This window comes from Saccopteryx bilineata, chromosome 5 (assembly GCF_036850765.1).
Source record: "Saccopteryx bilineata isolate mSacBil1 chromosome 5, mSacBil1_pri_phased_curated, whole genome shotgun sequence".
Taxonomy (NCBI): domain Eukaryota; kingdom Metazoa; phylum Chordata; class Mammalia; order Chiroptera; family Emballonuridae; genus Saccopteryx; species Saccopteryx bilineata.
The window spans coordinates 28,738,955-28,762,792 of NC_089494.1; the positions used below are offsets into that span (position 1 = coordinate 28,738,955).

The window sequence follows — 23,838 nt, forward strand, 5'->3', positions numbered from 1 at the left end:
ATTCCACTTACACAAAACTGTGGGACATACTACACACCTTTTAAGAAATTAGATATGGGTTAGTCAGCAACAGAGCAGTGAAAAATAATTATTCCCCATTGAAATAAAGCGTGGGAGTCTTTATCTTTCAGAGAGCAAACATCCACCAAAAAAAAGACTAGGCCTGCAACACTAGAAGATAAAATTCAAAGGAAGGTGGCTTGTTTATTTCAACATGAAAATAAAGATTTCAAGCTGTAACTCAGGAAAGGTGTGAAAGAGCAAAGGCCAGAGGGTGGGAACGTAGGAATATTTAGGTGCGTGATAACTTGCATGGTTAGGAGCTGGGTAGCCCTGGGGAGAGACCCTAAGTGGAGGTTATCCTCTACCTAGCATAAACACCAACCACTTGGTGAACCTTGGGAACAGACTTAAGACCATCACATTTCACTCTTCAGCTGAAGTTACTGCTGTTTGTGTCCCTACCCTGCTCCCTCTTTATTCCCTCTCTCAGGGTCAGCACGTGGTACCTAAGCCCCTCCCATAAGCCCTTTATTCCCATAATACTTGCTTAAATATGACAAAGAATAGCCATCTAGATAGAGACTGCCTTTTGTCTGCAGAGACTGTAGTGGTAAAACGGAATGCATGGCTTGTCCAGAGTCTTGGCAAGAAATTCCAAGGATCCTGGAAGCCTGCGAGGCGTGTATTATCAATAATTTAGGGGAAAGACACGATACTGTATTGTAAGAGAACTCTGAGTATTAAATCTAACCCTTCTTAATGTGACGATCCATTTTATAAAATGTCAACATAGACTAACTTGAGGCCAGACTTCCCCATGAATCCATGTGAATCTGAGTTGCCCCACAAGACACGAAACTCTCTCTCAGAGAGAGTTAGAAGCTGAGTGATGTCTGAATTCCCTTCACATTCACAGCTGGATGAGCCTGCCTCTTTAAGGGAGGCAACAGAGTGCTAGAGCCAGAATGCTGATTAAATCCCAGGACAACCTCTACCCAGATGAGTGATCTTAACGTGAGATCTGACTTCTCTGTGTCTACTTACATCATCTCTAAAGAGTGGGCACCAATGTACAGGGGCTGTTGTGAGGACTCAGTGAGTCAGTTCACACCAGGCACTTTGAACCACAGCACACACCTGAAATGATCGGTAAGTCTATGACTGTCATTTTTGCATGGATTCCAAGTCCCACTACCTTCATCTGAGTCAGAATTTGTATCCTGTGTTTGATACTTCTGAAAGTGAAAACCAGTTCTAAGCCATCATTGTTAGAAGCCCCTTAGTTGGCAAATATAAACCACTTGCAAGTTTAATAACTGAAAGGTTTGATAGTCCCTTCGTGTTCTGTAAACCACTTGGCTCTACCAACATCTGAGAAGGAAACCTACAGGAATCAAGGTTGGTATTTAATACTTGAAAACCTACATTCTCAGTCCCAGAATATTCATTAAATTTCTGATATACTCTTTCTTCTTTTTACTTAATCTTTACTATTTAAATAATTTGAAATATTGAGATACAATGTGTATGGTTTAATAAATCCATGTACATAATCTGTAGTCATAAACATAAAAGCCTGACAGCCAATACACTCCATACTAGGGAAGGAGAATGACAGCAGTCATGGGCTAGAAGTTCTAAATTCTAGGATTCAAGACTCAATGTAAACCAGGTCACCTTGGGCAAAGGAGTCTATTACTGAATTTTAGGGTCTTCATCTGTCAGTGGTGGAATTTGGTGCAAGCTCAAAGACTATACAAATTACAAAGTATATAGCAAATTGATAGCTACCTTTCTAAAGTTATTTTGTTGTGAAGTAAAATAATACCTCTTTTCTTTCCCCAGGCCTTAGATTCTTAAGTCTCTTAACCACCAAGAACATAACCAGCATCAAGAACACAAAGCAAAACAGCTCATGGAGTCTGTGAAATCACTATTTTAAAGACAAGATGTCTCTTACACTTGGCTAGAAAAGATCTCACATCTTTGGTCAAGACTACTAAATCTTAACTTGTGTAAAATATTAATAATTTTGGTTATTTCTTTTTCTGGCTGCAACATTATAAAGCATTAGTAAAAGCTGGGCTAGAAGGACAGGTTCACTGACAGCAAAAGTTATAGCCCACAGCAAGATATATTTACTATATAGCTGGTGAACCAAGCAAAACAATAACCTTGCATATTTATTGAGAGCTTGTTTGGAGGTTCTAGCAGGAGGACCCAGCTAGTCGTATACCCTTGACCAAAGAACAGTCTTCTCCTCTATTGGGGAAGGTCGTCCTCCCCGAATGAACATGCAGCTTCAGGAAGGACACACATGGAGCGGTGAGGGAGGAAGGGGACACCCGCCTAGCTGGCCAGATCAGCCGAATCAACCCTGGCGATCAATGGGGTGACAGATGTCGCAGCCAGATAGCCCTCACATCCCCCAAAAAGTTAAATTAGATATAATATATTCTATCAAAGAAACAGGAAAACATTTAACCCATTTTATGAGGATTATTTCAAAAATGACTCTTTTAAATTACTCTTTGAAGGAATACACTTTAGCTATCTGGAAGACCCACTTAAAATAGAACAATCCATTCCTTGCACCCTTATATAAATGAACATTCACAATATGAGAACTTTAAAAATAGTTCAATATAGGTTTTAGGTGATGGGGAAAAAACAGGTCAAAATTTACATAGTTTCAGCAAACATAAATGTGTGGGTGAAGCTGTGATAATTTTGAGTGGTTTTTAAATAGAACCTTACTATAGTTTTCAATCAAGTGCTTCCATAAATAGAAAATAAGAGACTACTTAGAAACCCTTACCCTCACCAAAAAAAAAGGCCAAGGCCAGAATCAACTTATGACAGGATATTTGCAAAAGATTATTAATAGGCAGGAAATAGAAAGTGCACTTCACTGAGGGAACTAAATACTTGTTGAGTGTCTATTGGTACATGCCAGTCTCCTTCACATACTGTGCCTCGGTTAGGACTCCCATCAGTCTCAGTTTACAGTTTAATAAACTGAGGCTCAGAGTAGCTCCATGACCTCCCCCAAGTGGCAGAATCAGAATGCTCTACACCTAAATCCTATTTTCTACCACACCACAGGATTAATCCATTCACTACACAAATAATGATACCCCTCTACCTACTGTCAGGCACAGGTCTCAGTGCTGATCGTTCATGTATTCCTTCATCTCTCTTTTTTTTCTCACCTTTCTCTTCTCTCAAGCAACATTCAGATAATGGCTTTTTATCTCATCCACTATAAGAAATCATCCGCAGAAATCTTTTCTTCTTATCCCACGCGTACAAGTCTCTCTCTTGGCATATGGTATAACCCTTCGCTTTAAATAAATATAAATACCATTCTGCCAAGTGAACATGCTTCCCTTTTTCAATTACGCTAACTTTTCAAATTAGCACCATGACAACATCAGACAGCACAGTGCACTGGAAGAGTAAAACTCCATCTCCCTGCGGATCACAGCAGCTTGACCAAATTAATGCAATCCCAAGGGAACTAATTTATACTGCTTCACTTCATAAGGTTTAATCTTATATTTCTGAAATCATTATCCAGTAAAAATAAGCAATTAGCTTCCCGACATAGAGAGAATAACTATGCCTGGAGGAAAAAAGTCACTTGGTCTATCCCACCAATGAATGGAACCTGAACACTCTGCTGAGTCTTGTGCCTGCTCAAGAGTAGACTAGGGCAGGCTTTGCACAGGGCTGCCCTTCTCCATCAAATTAAGTGTACACCCCTCCTCGCAGCCCAGCTCTTACTAGTTAGTTATTTTTTAATGTTACAGCCAGAAAAAAAAATAACCAAAATTATTAGCATTTTATGCAAATCAATATTTAGTAACCACGAACAAGCCACGTGTAAGAGATGGCCTGCCTTTAAAATAGTGATTTCACAGACTCCATGAACCTCTCTGCCTTGTGCCCTGGATGCTGCTCTGGGTTATTTGCACCAGAAACATTCTTACAGAAATTCATCAGCCATGGAACCACAGGTCCATTACAATATGGATTGTGGGCTGTAGAGAGCCAAAAAAAAAAAAACCCGGACTTCTCCTCCAGGGGAAAATACAGGAGTGCTAGACACATTCCACAGGGTCCTCTCCACCGTTAGATAGAATGGACTAGATGTACACAGTTAAAGGCACAGATCTAAATGCTGTTTTGAATAGAGACATGTAGCAAAACACTATTTACATAAGATAAAATTACATGCCCCCAAACTCTATATTATATTATATTATATTATATTATATTATATTATATTATATTATATTATATTAATTTATATTATATCAATTTATATTATATCAATTTATATTATATCAATTTATATTATATTAATTTATGAAAGGTCATGTAAGACACTTTGGGATGGTTGCCTCAATAGGACAAGGGTGGGGAGAATAAGAAGGGGACTGGAGATGACAAGAATGAAAACCTAACACAATAGCGGGGCCTTGCCCAGACCAGGGAGACAGTGTGCCCTGGATGAGAAAGATGATTAATGGCCTGGCTGTTTATGTCACAGCAACCTCCTGAGGTTCATGTGAAAATTAAAGGGATATCAGTCATAGTCACCAAAACATGGCATACTATTTACGGGTGCTTGACTTCTTTCCTACCCTTCTTCAAAGTCAAGGAAAAATACTGATTTTTACCACTAATATTTGTTTTACATAGTTAAAATTCACTAAATAGCATATTATGGAAAAAAATACATGCCTTTTCTAAAAATGAAAAATTTTACATTGTCACACAAAGTAAGTGTTTCTGCTGGCTCACAGGTAACACTGGAGAAAATAACTAGCCATTCATGAATTGTTTTTTACATAAATTCATCAGGCGACCTGTTCAGAACAAAGACAATGGCCAAATACTTGGCCTTCTTAAAGGGTACACCCTTATACAACGGGTGCCTGCTGTGTGTATGCAAAAAAGAGAATTTTTCAATCAAATTTACATGGTGAATGTGTTAATAACAACAAATATAATAAATACAAAGGTATGGTATTTCATACTAATAGATTTTAGGTTATTTTTCTTCACATCACCATCATTCTCCAAACTAAGGGAAGTCATTGTGGTTTTGATATTATTATTCTCAAAATAATCAGACCAGATACAGATTAATCTTTTGGCATCAAATTTCATTTTTTAAGTAGCCTAATATTTCCTCCAAAGAAGACATGAGATACATATTTAAGTTACTGCATTTCAATTCTAGCCAGAATGCTGAAAACATTTTTTATTTCAATGCAATTTTATATTTATTAATGGGTAGTTAATTAGTTGTTATTAACTGTTCTCTTAATAGACTGTACTAAGTTCATCCAATATGATGGATAGGATAAGACTATACAAGCTCATCTATAAAACACAACGAGACAAGTCTGGCAGAATTCAACCTGAGATTGCTTTGGCCTGCAGAAAGTTCTTACAGACTTCAAAATACCATTTTTTAGACTGCAAGAAGCTCCTCCTGTTTAATATTACTCAACATTGGCACCAGAAAACTATAAATAACTTCTTACATGCTTAAAAAATAGGGTTTTTCAAGTATTAGAAAAATTCTTATTATAACTTTCCAGTCTTTTCTATTTGAAAAATAATCTATATTCTTATTTTGTACTCTGGTGAACACTTGTGAGCAGAATCTTGGCTATTTAAGAGGAGGGGAGAACAATAGCAATCTCAGAACAGGAAGTGCTAATAATTGAATGAAGTAGACTAATATTTAGTCTCCATAAGTGAGTGACTTTTAAGTATAAAACTCAGACTAGGAATTACAGAAAGGTAGAAAAAAAAAGGACGTGAGAAGTCGGCACAGTCTAAGAATGAGCTACCTCAGGCCTGGGGTGCTCTGCAATACATAGAAAACCACTCAATGGCGATAAGAAGAGATTTAAGAGTCAGCTAGGAAGTTGCACTGCATGACGTTTAGGATTTATCTAATCACAACCTCTCCTGATTCAAAGGAAGCTCACAAAAGGAACTGCAAGTTGTTCTTGGAGGCGGGAATCAAACACACAAACATACATGTAGTAGTCTGCATTCAGGTGTCAAAATTAAAGCTCTTTTAATCAAATCAGCAACCTTTATAAACTTCTCCAAATTCAAAGTGTAGATTCAAAAGTTACGCATTTGAGCCAAGTCAAAAGAGGAAGGAATCTCACCTAACTCAGCCTCCTTTAATACAAGAAACAAGAGCTTTACAAAGGAAATTTGTAACTTGACTTGAAACTCAGAAAAGCACCAGAGTAAGAAATACTCTGTGATCTCATCCAACTCTTAGAGATAATCTGGATCATGCTTTCTTCAACTAGTAAGAAAACATCCCTCTTTTTTTAAGTATGAGCAGAGGCAGATTAAGGTCGGTTGTGGCTCTGGGCACATAAGAAAATATTGGGCCCCTTTAAAAAAAAAAGAGACACAGGGAAAATAAAAATGCATGTTAACCATATTTTTAAGTAAGTAAAATATATTATTACTATTAATGTTAAAACTGCACATATGAAACTAAACTTGGTGTCATGAGAAAATAGTGTAAAGTTGGGGTTTTGCGGGGCCCTTCAGAAGTTGGGGCCCAGGGCACGCGCTCGGTGCGCCCACCATTAAATTCACCTCTGAGTGTGAGGTTGAAAATTCAAAGCCCTAAATCAAAAGTGGAAGATGACAGAGGGGTTCATGGGGGGAGGAAAAGTGTGGCAGGAATGTATCCCCCACCTAATCACAGACTGCCCTCACAGGTGGAGGCACAGGCAGCTGACAACAGATCTAGCTCAAACCTACCCTCTCAGGTTCTTGGACTTCTGTTCATGCCAACAATAGAACAAAGATGAACCCCCTGGATTTCACATAAAGGAGAGGACAGGGACATCTACACTGCTTTATGAAAAACATTGCTACAGCACCGTTTGTTAGTCAGACTGCACTAAGAAAAACATTCAGCCTTGATTCCAGTCTGTGTCAGCCAGTGCTGTGGCAAGGATAAGTCCTAGCCACAAAGGCCATTTTCCATGAAGGTAGAGATATCATCAATTACCCTGGATAACCACCCACAGACCTGTGCTACACATGTGCTGAATAATACCTAAGAATTTATGGGGTTTTGTACTTTGAGAGCCATGTAATTTAATTACTACTTACAGGTAACTGGCTTTCAAAGAAAGAGAGCCAAAAGGACTGGTTTTCTTTTGGCCTTTGACATAGCTTTGCCACAGGACAGCGGGTACAGTGCTATGAGATACTCTACACTGGCGTTGGCATCTCATCAGGCATTAAGCAAGTCATTATACCAGACCATAAGGAAGAAAGAAGAACTTCCTTATATAAAAAATAATAATAATTTTTCAAGCAATTCATGTAATATTTTAATTGCAGAAAGTATCTCCAAACATCCTATTTGGAGGAAAGCTATGAAACTAAAACGAGGAAAATGTAGTATGGGTGTTTGATTGGTGGTGCCAGGGACAAGAACATTTTGCTGCCTTGAATCCACAGACTTAATCTCGCCTCAAACTGCCTTTATGAAAAAGAATATCTAATAATGTCTTGCTGCTCAATTTTTGTAGTTCACCAAATCAAAAGCACAAAAAGAACCAAGGCATTCAAAGCTGGATGGAAAGGTATTATTGACTTCCAAAGGTACCGCTCTCATTCAATGTTTACTCAGTCATGAGTACAGTAATGATTTCATAGAAATAGAATTAACTAAACCTTCCAAAGGAAAAAGGGCACTTACACATTTTTTAACCTCAGTAAAATCAGTACTTCATTTTTCCAGCTCATAAAACTACTCCTAGCTATTAGATACCAGTGAGAAAACCAGTGCAAAATAACTACCCTGTATCAACAACCCATCATTCATTTATATCCAGTGAGTGCTCTATATGAGATATTGACTCATCAGTAAAAATAAATGAGTGCTCAAGAACTATTGCTCCCCACCCCATCTGAAGGTACTAAAAGTAATTAATCCTTGAATTACCCATCCTTGAGAATTCAGCTCAACCATCCCCTTCTCTGTGTAGTTCTCCCAGATCTCACCCTAAATTCTGGGCTTGTTAAGGAGACTATGCCTCATTTTCTTCTGTTTCCCCACAATTCAGCATAGTGTAGAGCAGGGGTCCCCAAACTTTTTACACAGGGGGCCAGTTCACTGTCCCTCAGACCGTTGGAGGGCCGCCACATACAGTGCTCCTCTCACTGACCACCAATGAAAGAGGTGCCTCTTCCGGAAGTGCAGAGGGGGCTGGATAAATGGCCTCAGGGGACCACATGCAGCTCAGACTGTAGTTTGGGGATGCTTGGTAGAGGATGGAGGGAGGAAGGATGGGCAAGTGCTAGTTGTCACATAAAAAAAGCAAAGCATCTCCTTAGGGTCAAGTACCAGGTCGGTCAGCACTTAATGAATAAATTGTAACAGTAATGAGAAAGAGCCTTGGATACAGTCAAGTCTCCATGAAATTCTAGGGATTTATGAGACACAGTCTTCACAGTCTTGTCCTTATGCTGTAAGATCCTTCTTGTCCCATAGTTCAGTCTGTTATTTACTGAATGCGTAAAGAGATTTGGCCAAAAAAAATAAAGGAGGAAGAAATAAAATGTACATCCTACAATGTGTTACAGATTTTCAGCCTCTTGAAAAATATTCCTGTAAGAAAGATAAATATAATTTAATGTTAAAACTATTTTAATTGAAATGAGGAATTGAAACTGTTTGCAGAAATGGTCTTATAAAAAAGCGTATATAGATTAATTTGTTTTTAAGCGCAATCGAAATACTAAAGCACATGGATATCACAGAAGATAAATTAGAACTAATCACTTAAAGAGAACTTTTATAGCTACATTGTAGTAAACCATAGTTAGAATTCTATTATAATTAATTTTTTAAAAGCAGGGGAAATGACTCTGCATAATGAGACTAGTCTATGAATCACCAAAAAAATGGTTCTAGAAATAACACAGTTCCTATTGGCAGCAGAATTTAATAAATTATTGTTTGAGACTAAATTTATGCAAGGAATAGTGAAAGTTTAGCAGAATACAAACAAAGCAAATGATATCATTTTTTTTCTCTAAGGTTCATTTTTATAGAGCTTTTTCAACATAACTTCAACAGAATTACTTCATCACTGAAAAACGTCTCAATTCCCCAAGGCTTTAACCGTGAGCAATCCAAGTCCTCATCCCAGCTCCATCACTTCCTCACTGTGTAGTTCTTCTGTTCAGTTCTCCAAGCCTGCATGTCTTCTCATGCCAGCCCTCACCTCTCTTGCTTACCTTCAGGCCCTCTTCATCCCTAACCCTCAAACATTGGCCAAGTCTTAAACCTTTAAGTCTGAGCTTAGCTCCATAAACACTTAGCGCCCTATCCACTCCCACCATCCCAGGAGGGATAAAAGCCCACCACACCCTTCTCACTCTGTAGACCCACCTTTCTGCTCCATTGTTCTGTAAGCACAATGAGGGGAAGAACTTTTCTGGCAGCTTCAAGAGTGTCGCACTTAGCAGACACTCAATAAACATTTCTGAAATAAAAAGTGCTTGGGATCGTTCATAAAATGCTTCAATAAATTGAAATCTATTGATCAATCCACTGAGGTTAGAAAAAACTTTATGCATTTGGCTTTCACAGAAGGTTAATATGAGAAGTCCATTTAAGTAACATTTCTGGTCATTCACAAAACCATGGTTGCAGACATTAACCATTATGCTACCAAATGACCTGCTACATGATACTGAAGAGAGAAATTTCTTCTGGACAGGAAAACATTTATATCTCTAGACAGACAGATAAACTTCTTTTATCAGATAATGGGAACTATATACTCCAGTATGTGGCCTTTCTCACTTAACTGTCAGAAAAATAATATCTAGATTCATAACTACTATAATTACCTCATTTCAGATGTCTAGTAACACCGAATCCTTTGTGCTTTTCAATTTTTTGCCATGATTAACTTCTAGTGCAATTGTTATACATTATTTTGTCGTCAAAAAACCAAGACTTTTGAATCAAGTTCAGGTTATATTTGCCTATATTCTGCCTTGGGCTGGACACCTGCAAAGGATCTCTTTTAATTCATCAGCCAAGAAATAGTCTTTTAATTCACTAGATGTGTCTTTTATATCTGTAAAACCAGTAGCCACAGCCACCATTACAGCCGCCTGGCCCATGCAAGTTCGCATAGGATTCGGACAGACGGTCATGAAACAACGGAGCTGAGAACTGGTGGGCCATTAGCTTTAATCCTAGCTTGCACCCGGTGGGAAAGAAATACACACAGTGGGAAAACACTTCCTTTTCTATTCAGGGCTCCCAAAGCCACTGACTTATCTGAGTTTCCTAGAATCAAAGGTTTCTAGTTTCTAGCTCACCAGCCTTATTCACCTCTGTTCCCCATCTCCTTCTCTCTGCACAAACTCTGCACAAACTGGCTTCTCCCTCAGCACTCCACCATCTTGGCTGTTTTCCCTGGCCTCCTCCACATGGTCTTTCTCTGCTCTCCTCTTTAATGCTAATCTCAGGAACGAGAGAGAGCAAGCTCCCGTTCTGCCCCATTTTATAGTGTAGAAATCAAAACCTTTAATCCAATATATAAACAAGGAAGTCTCTGATACAAAATCACTTATCTGAGGCATAATGGGATTCCTCATGAGAGTGCACCACCCTACATCAAGCAACAGTCAAGGGTGTGGGGAAAAGCTTACTTTTAAAACTAAGCCTTAGGCTATAATGACTTTGCCAGTTTACAGCTGGTCCCCCACACCCAATGCAAACGATAAGCGAGCAAACATATATATCATATTTACAAACTTATTTGACCAACAATATCCTAAATTAAATAAACAGTACAATCAGATCCCATTGACAATTAGGTATCTTTGATTTTGCTAGAAATTCTTAAATGTCATATGTATTTTTTTTTTCCTCCTGGGTTCTAGAGGTTATAACTCCCCCTTTCTGGGCAATCAGTCTTCTCGTCTCTTGAAACTTAGAAAATCTAAATCCAGCTCCCTTGGCCCTCCTGATTTCCTCAGCCTATGTTTAATCTCCCTGGGTCCCATTCATCCAAAATAACTATTATCAGCAGACAAGAGTGCATGAGGGTAAGGAAGTCACTTACTGCATGCAGAGGCAAAAATCCACTGCCTTTCACCCCTAAGAGTTGTTCTAGGTCTCATCCACCTGTGGATATCAGGACTAAATATGTAAATACCAATGGTTTCATTGTGATTTCATTGTCATTGCTTCTGCCATTATTATGTTTTATAATTATATGATTACATATAATTATGTTTTATTATTATGAAGGTCATTCTCAAACCACTTTGAAAGTGAGTCAGATATACCATCCTAAAAAAAAAAAACAAAAAAAACTAGAACCTACTCAGGCAATCCTTAATTTATAACAAAATTTTTCAAGAGTTTCTAGACCTGATCTGCCATCACAAAGATGGGTCATTAAAAGCCAATGATAATGACAACATCCAAAGCATTCAGGACAGGCTGAACTCTTCAACCAGAAATGCCCAAGGGAGACCTGATAGGTACGCATTTGATCAATGAAAATATGGCAAAAAGGAGAGCTACCCGACGCTAAAGAATCAAGATGTTTAGAACTAGAGATGAAAGGATGTCTTAAGGAGGGAAAACTCCACAACAACTCATCCTTGTCAGCACAGGAAACCATAGACTACTACTGGGCCTCTAGGACAATAAGAAGCAATGTTCACCTACATCATATTGCATGTCACAGTGGCAATTGATACTTATGGTAAATTTGGGGATCGTTGCTTCTTAAGATGCCTTATTATCACAGATAATACCAAAACTACCAAAATTGTTCCACTTTTCTTAAAGTACATCAACATAAAAGAGACCAAAATCTCTCAAAATGCACTAGAAAATTATAGTGAGAGTATTAACTATGAGAGACAAGCAGATTCACCCATTACCAAGAAGCAACTTTATGATGACTCTCCCACTGCAAGAAGGAAGCAGTAAATGAAAATTGGGATGTGTATAAGTTTTCTAGGACTGCCTTGACAAAGTACCACTGGTGGTTTAAACAACAGAAGTTATGTCCTTGCAGCCCTGGCCCTGGAGGCTAGATGTCCCAGATCAAGGTGTGAGCTTGGTTGGTTTCACTCTGAGGTCTTTCTCCTAGGCTTGCCGATGGTCTCCTTCTCATTGTGTCTTCATATGGTATTTCTCCTGTGCACACACATCAATGTCTAAATTTCCTATTCTTTTTTTTTCTGTATTCTTCCAAAGTTAGAAGCAAGGAGGCAGTCAGACAGACTTCAGTATGTGCCCTACCAGGATCCACCCAGCATGCCCACCAGGGGGTGATGCTCTGCCCAGCTGGGACTTGCTCCATTGTGGCCGGAGCCATTCTACCACCTGAAGCGGAGGCCTTGGAGCCATCCTTGGCACCTGGGCCAACTTTGCTCCAATGGAGCCTTGGCTGAGGGAGAGTAAGAGAGAGATAGAGAGAAAGGAGAGGGGGAAGGGTGGAGAAGAAGATGGGTGCTTCTCCTGTGTGCCCTAACCGGGACTCGAACCCAGGACTTTTACATGCTGGGCCAACACTCTACCACTGAGCCAACCAGCCAGGGCCAAAATTTTCTATTCTTTTAAGGACATCAGTCATATTTGATTAGGACCCACCCTAAAAACCTGAACTTAATTACTTCATTTTTCCCTGTTATTGAATTTATTGGGATGACATTGTTTAACAACATTATATAGGTTTCAGGTGCACAATTCTACAACACAATATCTGTACACTGTAGTGTGTGTTTGCCAACCTAAGTCAAGCCTCTATCCATCACTCTTTAAAGTCCTTATTTCCAAATACAGTTACTTTCTGAGGTACTGAGTGTTGGGACTACAACACCATCTAAATTGGGGGGGGAGGGGGCACTGTTCAGCCCATACCAATGGTCTGCTCAACAAACAGCATTATTTTAAATCTCGTTAGGGCCTTCTGCATTTTCTTTATTATTAAAAATTGACTAAAATTGTTCAACTCCTTTTTCTCACTTAATCTGAACAGAGATGAGCCATCATTAGAATTGTGTCTGGCTCACTTGTGAATGGACAGTCCAATGCTGTGATCAAAGCTGCCACATAAGAAGACTCCAGATGGACAGTGCATGCTGAATGCCAGCACGTGACTGAATCTCTCCAAGCCTCAGGTTACTCAACCATAAAATGGAGATTATCACATCCGCCTCACAGGGTTATTAAAGGAATTTAAGTTGAAGAATGTGGGTAAAGGGCTTAGCACAGGGTCTATCACCATCATTACTGTTGTAACAGAAAGCCTTCCTTATGCAGATCCCAGAAGTTAGGAAATAAAGCATTTAGCCTGTGAGTTAGCAGCATCTTAAAGACACAGAATCCTAAAATGGAGAGCGGTGTTACACATCATCCCCAATGCCTTTGGACTCAGACTCGGCGAGCGCGCCTTAGCTGGCAGCCTCAGCAGCGGGACTGAGATTGAACCTTGGAACTGCAAAAAGCCCAAGTGTGTAAGAGTAACGTCAGCAGCGAAACTGCTGGGTGGCAGATGGTAGGAGAGAAGCGTGGGGTCAGCGCTGACACACAGCCAGGCAGTCTTGGCTCAGGAGTCACACAAGCACACAAACAAGACAGAAGACCGGAGACATCACAGCCTCGGGCTGGAGTACAGGTCAGCGCACCTCCCGCCCATCCCCAGCTCCTCACTCCGGGTCCTGTTCACTCACAAAAGGCAGCTGGGCTGTTTCTGCTCCACATGTTCCTTCTTCCAAACCAAATTCAAGTTCAAATCTCCGCATCTGACCAAAGTTCCCCCTTAGAATCCAGTGACACACCAAACTGCTTCACAGCTCAGGCTCCTCTCACCCAGGGAGCACAGAGCTTCCCTGCCCCTCACCTCTGCTCTGCCATCCACCCTCACCCCCCCCAGGGATGTGCCACTCTCCCCCCCCCCCACAGGGCTCCAACGGGGAAGCATCAGCAACAGCCTGGACTGCCCTTCCCCGCATGGCCCCGCATTCACCCCCACGCACTGAAGGCCTCTGACTGGGAAGACCTGAGGCTGCTGCCTCGGGGCCTTTGTTCTACCCAGGAGGAAGTGTGGTGGGGGGTACTGAAGAAGTATTGCTCTGAGAAGCAGCGCTCCACCAACAACAGACTGGCAGTTGGTGGACACACTCCAGGTTCCTGGCCTGTTGGTTGGAAACATTCTGGAATATTCTTGAGAATGAACCCCTAGACCCCCCAGAGACCCTCAGTGAGATGAGCCCCAGTTGGGCACGTGGGAACTCACCCCTCTTTAGATCCCTTCTCTTCCACATCTCACTTCCCCACTCCCCACGGTTATTTCCTGGAATCCTTACCTCAGAATCTGCTGCCAGGAAAACCCAAACCAAGACAGTACCCTTTCAAGAGGAACATCAAATCCCACCTAACCCATGAAACTTTCCCTCAGCACCGAGGCCTCCCGAGCCACTTCCTCATGTTTTAATACTATTTTCGTATGTTTTCATCTCATTTCTCCAGTGTGGGCTCTTGGAAACGAATTCTTTTACTCAGCTCCAAATTCCCTGGGTTGCTGGGCACAGTATTTTATGCACAGTGGATGCTCAATCAGTGTTTGTTGACTGAAGAATGAATTAACCACGCTAATCAGCACCGAAAATCAGGTTCTTTATTTAACTTAACCAAAACTCCATCAACGTGGCTCTTTTCTTCTTTCATAAGCACTGCATGAACTGCTTTTAATGAGCAAATTACTGTGTGTACGTACTTCTTTAAAGTAGCATTTTCTAAATATTCGTCTTAAATCAAAAGAAACCCTGATTCCCAAAGAAACAGAACAAAGATTTTTTTCCTAAATCCAGAACTACCTTACTAGCTGCATTACTTTAAGCCTTTTCATCGTGCCTTTATTCTTACTTGACACTTCTTTAAAGCCGTCCCTTTCCATTAGAGCAGTCTGATCATGAGTCCCCGCATGACGCCCCTTTTCCTGCACACACTCACCAGTACACACCTCACACACCATCCCTGGGCGAAGGGAAGCATCCCCACAGGTCAGTACGAACATCTCTCCATACCAGAGCCTTGTAGCTGAGGTCTGGGTACTTCCCTGAGCTGGCGATACTCCATCAATTTTCCTTTTCTGAAATTCCTGGCAGCCCGACGTGAAATGGCACTGCTATCGATATATGAGTAACGAAGCCCAACTCCAGCCAGTGTCTTCCTATGCAGTTTGTTGGAGGTTACAGAAGGTTTAGTGTTTTTTGGGATACCAGTCATCCCTCTGTGTTCTAGCCAAAAGAGCATGTACTCAAAATGATGGAGCCAAGGAGGACAAGAGTTAGCCCCCAAATACAACTTTCCTAATAAGGGAGACTGAAGAACGTGGCTGGCACCTTCGACTAAAGGGGTTTCCCAGTGAGCCAACGGAGGCAGACTGAGTCAGCCTCACTCCCCAACTGCAAGCAGAGGAGACAGAATGACAACAGCAAGTACCTGGATATTTGTTTGCATTCCTAAGTGGACTCTAGAGGCACCAAGGGATTCCCATTTCACCCAGGAGCAGATGTTTTAGTGTTAGAAGCCGTCAAAACCTAATTCCACCATTTTAGATAAAGTAAGCCTACCAATTCTACCTCCTTTGGAGGGACAAGCAGTGGCATAGAAAAGGGTAGCAGTCCCTCACTAGAACTTCCCTACGAAAGCAGCAAGTTTCCCAGGGGTGCTCTCCCCCAGGGTGGTGAGACGAGAACGCAGGGGGAGGAGCAGAAACTACCCTCACGGTGCAGCTACACTTCTCCAGTGTGCCGCGGTGTCCCAGGACTGCCTGGGAGCTGTTCCTCAGCCTTTACCCCTCAGGGAAATGGACAGATAGAGAAGAACACCCTCCTAACACACACTTGTGCATCCAGAACCTTCCCTGCATTTCTCTAGAGCAGCCCACTCAGGATAGAGGCCTCTGCTCACACTGCAAAGTGAAATGCAGACCATATATAGCTAATAATTACACAGGCACCTTTTTTTTTTTAGCTTAGCACAGGCTTGACAGTAATAATAACACAACTTTTGGCTTTCCCTTCAGTCCCTCGTCCAACATCAGAATTGTTTCTCTCCACTCGGTCCCAATGAAGCGAAGTTCTTACCTGCTAGGTTTCCGGCCCACTCCTCATTTTCGGCCCATCGCCATCCAATACTGATGGATGGTCTTACCCTGATCCCCCCCCAGGAGAGCCTCGGAAGACCCCCCCACATTCTCTCACTAGAGTACCATTCTCTTAGGAACATGCACTGCTTTATGAACGGAGGCTTTACACCTGCTGCGTCCTTAGACAGCCCCCACCCCCACCCCACGCACCGGGCAGAGGTCAGAAGGATTACAGGGGTTCACTTCGCAACAGGAGAGCGTGCTGAGGGCCTGAGCAATCACAGCTCAGATGGCCTGGAAAGTTAAATATCCAAACGTTCAATGACTTACAAGTCTTGTCGCATCCTTTATTGGATATCTAGCAAGGAGCTGTAGGACAAGTGGAGAAACATCAACTGCATTATAGATACGTTTTTAACTCAACAGAAGTATGTTTAAATTCTCAGGGCTCATTACCTCAAATGCTTTTCAACCGCAGACCTGTCAAATTGTCTCTAACTTTTAATTCAGTCCACTCTCAGTAGGAGAAAAGCATAGTACACCACCCTCTTCTCATTGACAAAAAATTTTTTAAAAAGTTTTAAATCCTGACTGGAACCAAAGCAAAGACTCGTTGTGCTGCTCTTAGATCATAAGCGCCATGAGGTCGGCGACCCTCTCCTTCAAGGCTGAATCCCCCGACACCCAGCCGGTGGCTGCCTTGCTCTGGTAAAACCAATGAGTCATTAAGACAAATATGTGTCAAATGCATTAATCCGCTCAGGCTGCTGTAACAAAATATCACAGGCTGGGCGGTTTCAATAGCAGAAATGTACATCTTTTGCTTCTGGAGGCCAGATCCTAGAACAAGATGCTGGCTGACTCAGTCCCCGCGGAGGCCCCTCTTCCCGGCTTGCGGGCCGCTGCCTTCCTGCTGTGTCCTCAAGAGAGCGTGGGAGCCAGCTCTCTGCCGTCTCTTCTTATAAGAGCACTAATCCTATCAGATCGGGAACCTTATGACCTCCGAGGACCTTAGATTACTTCCTTAGGGGCTCTATCTCCACAAAGAGTTATGTTAGGGGTTAATGTTTCAACATAGGGATTTTAATTTTTTTATTGAATTTATTGGGGGTGACATTGGTTTATAAAATCATACAGGTTTCAGGTGTATAACTGCACAGCACATCATCTGCACCCTGCACTGTTCACCACCCCAAACCAGGTCAAGTCCCCACCCATCACCATCTATCCCATCTCCTCTCCTCTACCTCTCCGCACCCCTTTTGCTCCTGCAATCTCCACACTGTATCTGTGTCTGTAAGTTCTTTTCTTTACCTGATTTCTTCACCTTTTACACCCAGCCCCCAAACTCCCCTTCCCTCTTGACAGCTGTCAGCCTGTTCTCTGTATCTATCAACATAAAAATTTTAGAAAGAGGCCCTGGCCGTTTGGCTCAGTGGTAGAGCGTCGGCCTGGCATGCGGGAGTCCCGGGTTTGATTCCCAGTCAGGGCACACAGGAGAAGCACCCATCTGCTTCTCCACCCCTCCCCCTCTCCTTCCTCTCTGTCTCTCTCTTCCCCTCCCGCAGCGAGGCTCCATTGGAGCAAAGATGGCCTGGGCGCTGGGGATGGCTCCTTGGCCTCTGCCCCAGGCACTAGAGTGGCTCTGGTCGCTGCAGAGCGACCCCCCAGAGGGGCAGAGCATCGCCCCCTGGTGGGCAGAGCATCGCCCCTGGTGGGCATGCCGGGTGGATCCCGGTCGGGCGCATGCGGGAGTCTGTCTGACTGTCTCTCCCCGTTTCCAGCTTCAGAAAAATACAAAAAAAAAAAAAAAGAAGTTGAGAAACTTGCCCGAGTTCACACAGTTAGTAAGTGGCAGCCCCAGATTCAAGCCTAGGTCTGCTCACCCCCAGGGCCTGTGCTTTTAACCATTCTGGAACTCTGATCACAGTTATTCCCAACAAACACCAGCTGAAGACACCAGCAAACTTAACTGCAAGTAATACATGCTTTGGCAGAATTCCAATTGTACATAAGGGGAAGACCATCCTCAGGACTCCCGGGACTTCAAAGGGTCGATATACATTAAGAAGTATTAACCTACTAATCCTTTTTAAACCTTCTGTATTGGAACAATAGTTATTCTAGAGGAAAAAAACAAAATTCAAAAGGACATTATCCTAAAAGGAATTGGACTATAAGTGCTCTGAGGCCACAATTAGGACCTTTTGGGCCAGATAAAATGTATATCTGATGGTGGGACATCCACGATCACTGCCCTCCAATGGTTTCCCACCCAAATGCCTCACCATGGACAACGTTCTGGCTACGAGGTTCCTCGCTGATCTTGTCTCCTCACCATCCCCTGCCCTCCCCCCGCCACTGCACTCCTATCACACCTGCCTCAGTCCTTCCTGAACGTTCCACGTTCTCCTCAACACCTGCTGTCGTACTGTTGCAGCTGTGAGGCACCCTCAGCCTTCCAGCTGCAGGGGGTGGCTCGTCTTGGACAATCAGGTCTCAGCTCACTGTCCCTCAGACAGACCTTCTGGTTTCTGTGACAGCTAAGTAACATTGGCCTCCGCCACCTGCAGTCCCTCTCCATCGCAGAGCCCAGTTATATGTCCTTCAATGCACTTGTCTTTATTTTGTGGTTCACCATCCGCCCTTTCCCTCAGAATAAAGCTCCTTCAGGGCAGGGGCCGGGACTTTGTCTGTCTTATTTCCCAGCAGCAGCAGCATCCACAGCAGTCGCTGGCATAGCAGATGCTCACCCAGAGTTCTCTGAACAAATGAATAAAACACACACCTCTGCCACGAGGTGCCTCAGCAAGCCACGGCCTCACTTGTTCAATCTATGAGAGCACAGATTCAGAAACTCCCATCCGGGTAATGCTCACCAGCAGGCACTCCAGCCTGGAAAGGTCATTAACCGTGTAGATACTACAGCCATCACTTTATTTTAACATCTTTATGCTTTCTCTCCTTCACTGAGTCCATGTACTTATCATATACTTTTTGCCCCTTCCTTCCTCTAACAATTTAAAAGCGTTGTAAACAGTGTGACGGTGACCACCCTGTAATGGGAGTGAGAGTCTTCCTTCCTCAGAAGCTCTGCTGGTTCCTCTGGGACCAATCAAAAAATTCTCTTGACTCTTTAAGTTTATTGTAATGTGCATCAGACTTCTTAGTTAATCCTAGCTATTGAAAGCTAGTTAGAGAGACACACCCTGGCCAGTACGTGTCATACACTTATAAAGTACAATGTCCCCGTCTCCAGGTCATTATTGCACAGTCACCCTGTCCTCAGATGGCTCAGCAATCTGCATGGGGAGATGCCACATGATTAGAGCTCACAGGGCCTCCCTCCATCCCTTTACTTTTCCCTTCAGAGAACTCCACTTTCTCCAGCCTCTTCTTGACCTCATCTCTTTTCTTACCCAGATTGCATCCTGATACTTAACTACCCAACATATTCATCAGTACTCAAAGAGGTCTGTTTCCACTGCTATTCCTCTGTGCTACCACAAGAAAAACTGAACCCTGACCCATACTACAATCTTCCACCTTTGTTCATACACTTCAGTGATTAAAAAAAAATCAGGAAGACTGACCCAAGATGAACACATAACACATGATTTCTGAGGGTTGCTTATAAATTCTTGAGCATGACCTAGGAAAGTTTCCTCACCATTCCTCTCAGCAATTAACCTAAAACTTGTGCCATTTCCCTAAGCCCCACCCCACCCCCGTTCTCCATTGCAAACCTTATGGCAGGGAGTGCCATCTTCCGAGATGCATTTCCTGACTCCATCCCTTCACCTGCAAACCAATCTCCACCTGCACGCGTGATCATACCTTCTCACAAGTTGGGAATGAACTGTCTCTCCTGATTCAAATCCAAGCTCTGTCCTTGTGTTCCTGATCTCACTCCCTTTTCTCTTCACCCAGATCTTGCTCCAAAAATTACCTCCTCTCTTCTGTATCTTCGCCTCTCACTCTCATGAGTGGAATTTCAGCCTATCATCTTGCTTGGTTGCCCCTAAAAGGCCCTTCCTGGACCCCAAGATTTTCTCCTAGCTTCTACTCTAGTTCTCTTCCCTCCTCACACCTCCCCAGAGGGTACCTGCTGTCTCCACATCATCTCCTCTCATTCACTCCCAGAGCACTGTAACCTGGTTTCTGCCCCCAAAATGTCACTAAAACTGCTGCCTTCAGATCAGCAGTGACTACATTAACTGGCAAAGCCAAAGGGAAATCTTTGCTCCCTATCTCCCTGGACCATTCCACTACTGCATGTGATGCTGTAGATCCCACTTATTCTGTCCCTTCAGGAACTCCTCTCCCTCCCTCTCCTCAACTCTTAATTATCTTCCCAGCGTCTGTTCCGATTGTTCTACCCACCCTCCCTGGACAATCTCTCTCACAACCATGTTTGTCATTAACATTTACATGGAAATGACTCTCAACTCTACTATCTCCAGCCCCCATGTTTTCCCTGAGCTTCAGACTGTTATACCCACCTTCCTCCTAGACATGGCCTCCTGTGTGTCCCAAAGCCCCTCAAGTCAGTTAGGATTATTCGGATTTCATTTTCTTTTCTCTTTACCATTTCACCTGTTTGTTCCTGTGCTGCCCATTTCAGCTACTAGATTCCACCTTCCATCCAGCTATTGAATCAAGGCACCTGTTACCTTTACCTCTTCCTTCCGCCTTGTCATCCATAACAAAACAATCCTAATGATTTTTATCTACTGAAGATTTCTTGAGAGCATTCCCATTCCCTCTCTGTGCCTCTCAACATGTCCTGAGAACTGAACTTCTGCTTATTCTTTTTACTCCATTTTTCACAGTCAAGGAGATAATGGGCAAGCACTTGAGCCTGACACACAAGATTTTCCATGACTTGAGCTGTCCTCTGGGCCTACCTCTCCTGACTCATCTCCCTCTGCCTCAACTTTGTAATTTGCCATGAAAACAGAAGACTCATGCTCCCTGAAGAGGCCACACTGCTACATGGCCCTGCCTCCTCAGCATACACTAGCTCCTCTAGAACATAATTCTCTACTCTCTCTCTACCCCCCCTTCCATCCATCCCCAGCACTTCCCTTCCTCGCTAATACTTGTCCTCTAAGATTTAGCTCAAGCATCACCTTTCCAAGATGCCTTTTCGTACTCCTCCAGCCTGAAGAGCTGCCTCTCTTGATGCTACCATAGCATTCCATGTTTATCTCTAGTGCAACCAATTTTACTCATCAAAAATTTTATATTAATCTGACAACCTCTCCCAACTAAACTCTAAACTCCTAAAGACAAGGATTGCTCATAGCAGCTGCTCGATTTAATTCTTTTGCATATTAACTATTAGTGGCAAATAACTTTCCAAGGTGTATGTCCTATATGACCCTTTCTCAGTCATTTGACTGGGAAGCTCTGCTGTGGCCATAAACCCCGACCAGTGCATAGATAGCAATGTTGTTGCTACCACCACTCTACAGTCTGGAATGACAGTCTCCATTACAGTAAGAGTTAAAGGAATCGACGACCTAAACACTAAATTTAGCCACAGCTAGCTTCTCAACATCGCCTAAGATTTGGCAAGACAAATCTCTTAGATAGGCACAGTGCTGACACAGCTGGGTGAAAAGGAACCCAACCAATGCTCAGCAGACTCAAAGAGGAAAACCTGCAGTACCTTTAACAAAGGAAGTTTTGAGTTCTGCTGATTCATTCTGACTTAGAGCTGCAATAACACTTGAGTAAGGAGCACCCAAGCTGACTCTGCATTTTTTTTTTTCTGCAGAGTTCACAGAATTTGACATAGAAGAAATTTAATAGTTGTTCTTTAGAATCCTTTGCAATTTCTCAGATATTGACTGTGGTCACCTACAGTATAGTGTCTTATAGCTTTACATGACATTTTTCTGGCAAACATATAGTCCTGGTCAAATACTGGTGAGAGTTTAAAATACTGATGGGGGCTTCTTAAACTTTGTAAAGAAAACCACATAGGAAATCCCTCTCACCAAAGGAAGCTCAGGACTAGCTCAATTAGAGGCTGACAAGTCCTGCTTTTGTCAACAGCTCTTGCCCATGCTTTGAACAAAGACATCTGTACAATGAGTTCCAACTTAGCATTTAAATATCAATATACACACATGCTCAGAGAAAAATTGTAATTTTTTATCAGGACCAAAATTTCTAAAAGACCTGTATAAAAGCAAATTACAAAGCAAAGAACCTTCTCAGAATATTTACAAGCCATCTTTTTTTTTTGGTTCATTTTAAATCGCATGACAGGCCCTGGCCGGATGGCTCAGCGGTAGAGCGTCGGCCTGGCGTGCGGGGGACCCGGATTCGATTCCCGGCCAGGGCACATAGGAGAAGCACCCATTTGCTTCTCCACACCCCCCCTTTTCCTCTCTGTCTCTCTCTTCCCCTCCCGCAGCCAAGGCTCCATTGGAGCAAAGATGGCCCGGGCGCTGGGGATGGCTCCTTGGCCTCTGCCCCAGGCGCTAGAGTGGCTCTGGTCGCGGCAGAGCGACCCCCCCCCCCCAGGGGCAGAGCATCGCCCCCTGGTGGGTGTGCCGGGTGGATCCCGGTCGGGCGCATGCAGGAGTCTGTCTGTCTCTCCCCGTTTCCAGCTTCAGAAAAATACAAAAAAAAAAAAAAAAAATCGCATGACAATATGAGAATTTCATAATGCAAGGTAAAATTTAAAAAAATTTTAACTGGTCCAATTATACCTAAGTCAGTAATTTACCATGCCTCTTATCAATAGTAATAATTATAGTTAACAATTAATGGCATTACTTCAAATATTTATTTCATGTATAATCATAATATCTAAGTACTGTATTTGAAACATTTAACAAGTTCAATGTTGCACACATAAGAGTCACCAATGACAGTATGAAAGGGTGGAACAACAAATCAATGCTTCTTGCTGTTTCCATGCTTGTCCCTCTCCCTCCCCTCTCTCTAAAAACATGTTTAAATAAAATTTAAAAAACAAGTTAAATGCTAAATGGCTATTTTTTCAGGAAAAAAAAGAAACTTAACTTCAGACTTTTAAATTGTTCTGGATGAGCTGTATGACATAGAATCAGTTTCAACAACATACATTATGATGACTAAACCATTACCATGAAGTGAAGTTTTATTGCACTTGCTTAACAGGATTATGATTAAATACTTACTTGTTTAGTGTGAGGTCAAGAATAAACCTGGAGCCGAAGGCTTCGATCTGGAAGCTTGCCTGGGCCAGATACACAGCCTATGGATCCAAAAAGAAAAAGTCCTTAGCTCACTTTCCTATCATTAAAGCTGATTATAGCAATATCAAAAATGATGTTTAATAAGAACTGTGGATTGATTTCACTTCTCTACAGACAACTCATTTCTCTTTAAAAGGAGACAGGGTGCATTGTCATGGCTCTGCTTGGAAGACTTGAATATCTATCTATCTGTGCAGCAAAAAACTAATAGAAAGACAATGAGTCCTATAAACAAACACATCATGATAAAAGTCAAGAGTATACTCAGCAGGACTTACAAAGTGACCGTAATGAATTATGCAAAAGTCTGACTAATTACAGCTTGATTTCAGCCCACTTTGTACACAGAGCTAACCAATTCTTTCTGC

The 23,838-nt window shown here is 42.3% G+C and overlaps 1 protein-coding gene across 3 annotated transcripts in view; it reads right to left on the reverse strand.

Annotated features, from left to right (window-relative positions):
• Positions 1–23,838, reverse strand: part of ADAM23 (ADAM metallopeptidase domain 23) — a 165,006-nt gene that overhangs the window by 99,836 nt on the left and 41,332 nt on the right. For all 3 annotated transcript variants that reach the window (XM_066281025.1, XM_066281023.1, XM_066281024.1), the window contains exon 3: positions 23,393–23,469. In XM_066281025.1, coding sequence (XP_066137122.1) covers positions 23,393–23,469 — 77 coding nt within the window. The remainder of the gene's footprint in view (positions 1–23,392; positions 23,470–23,838) is intronic.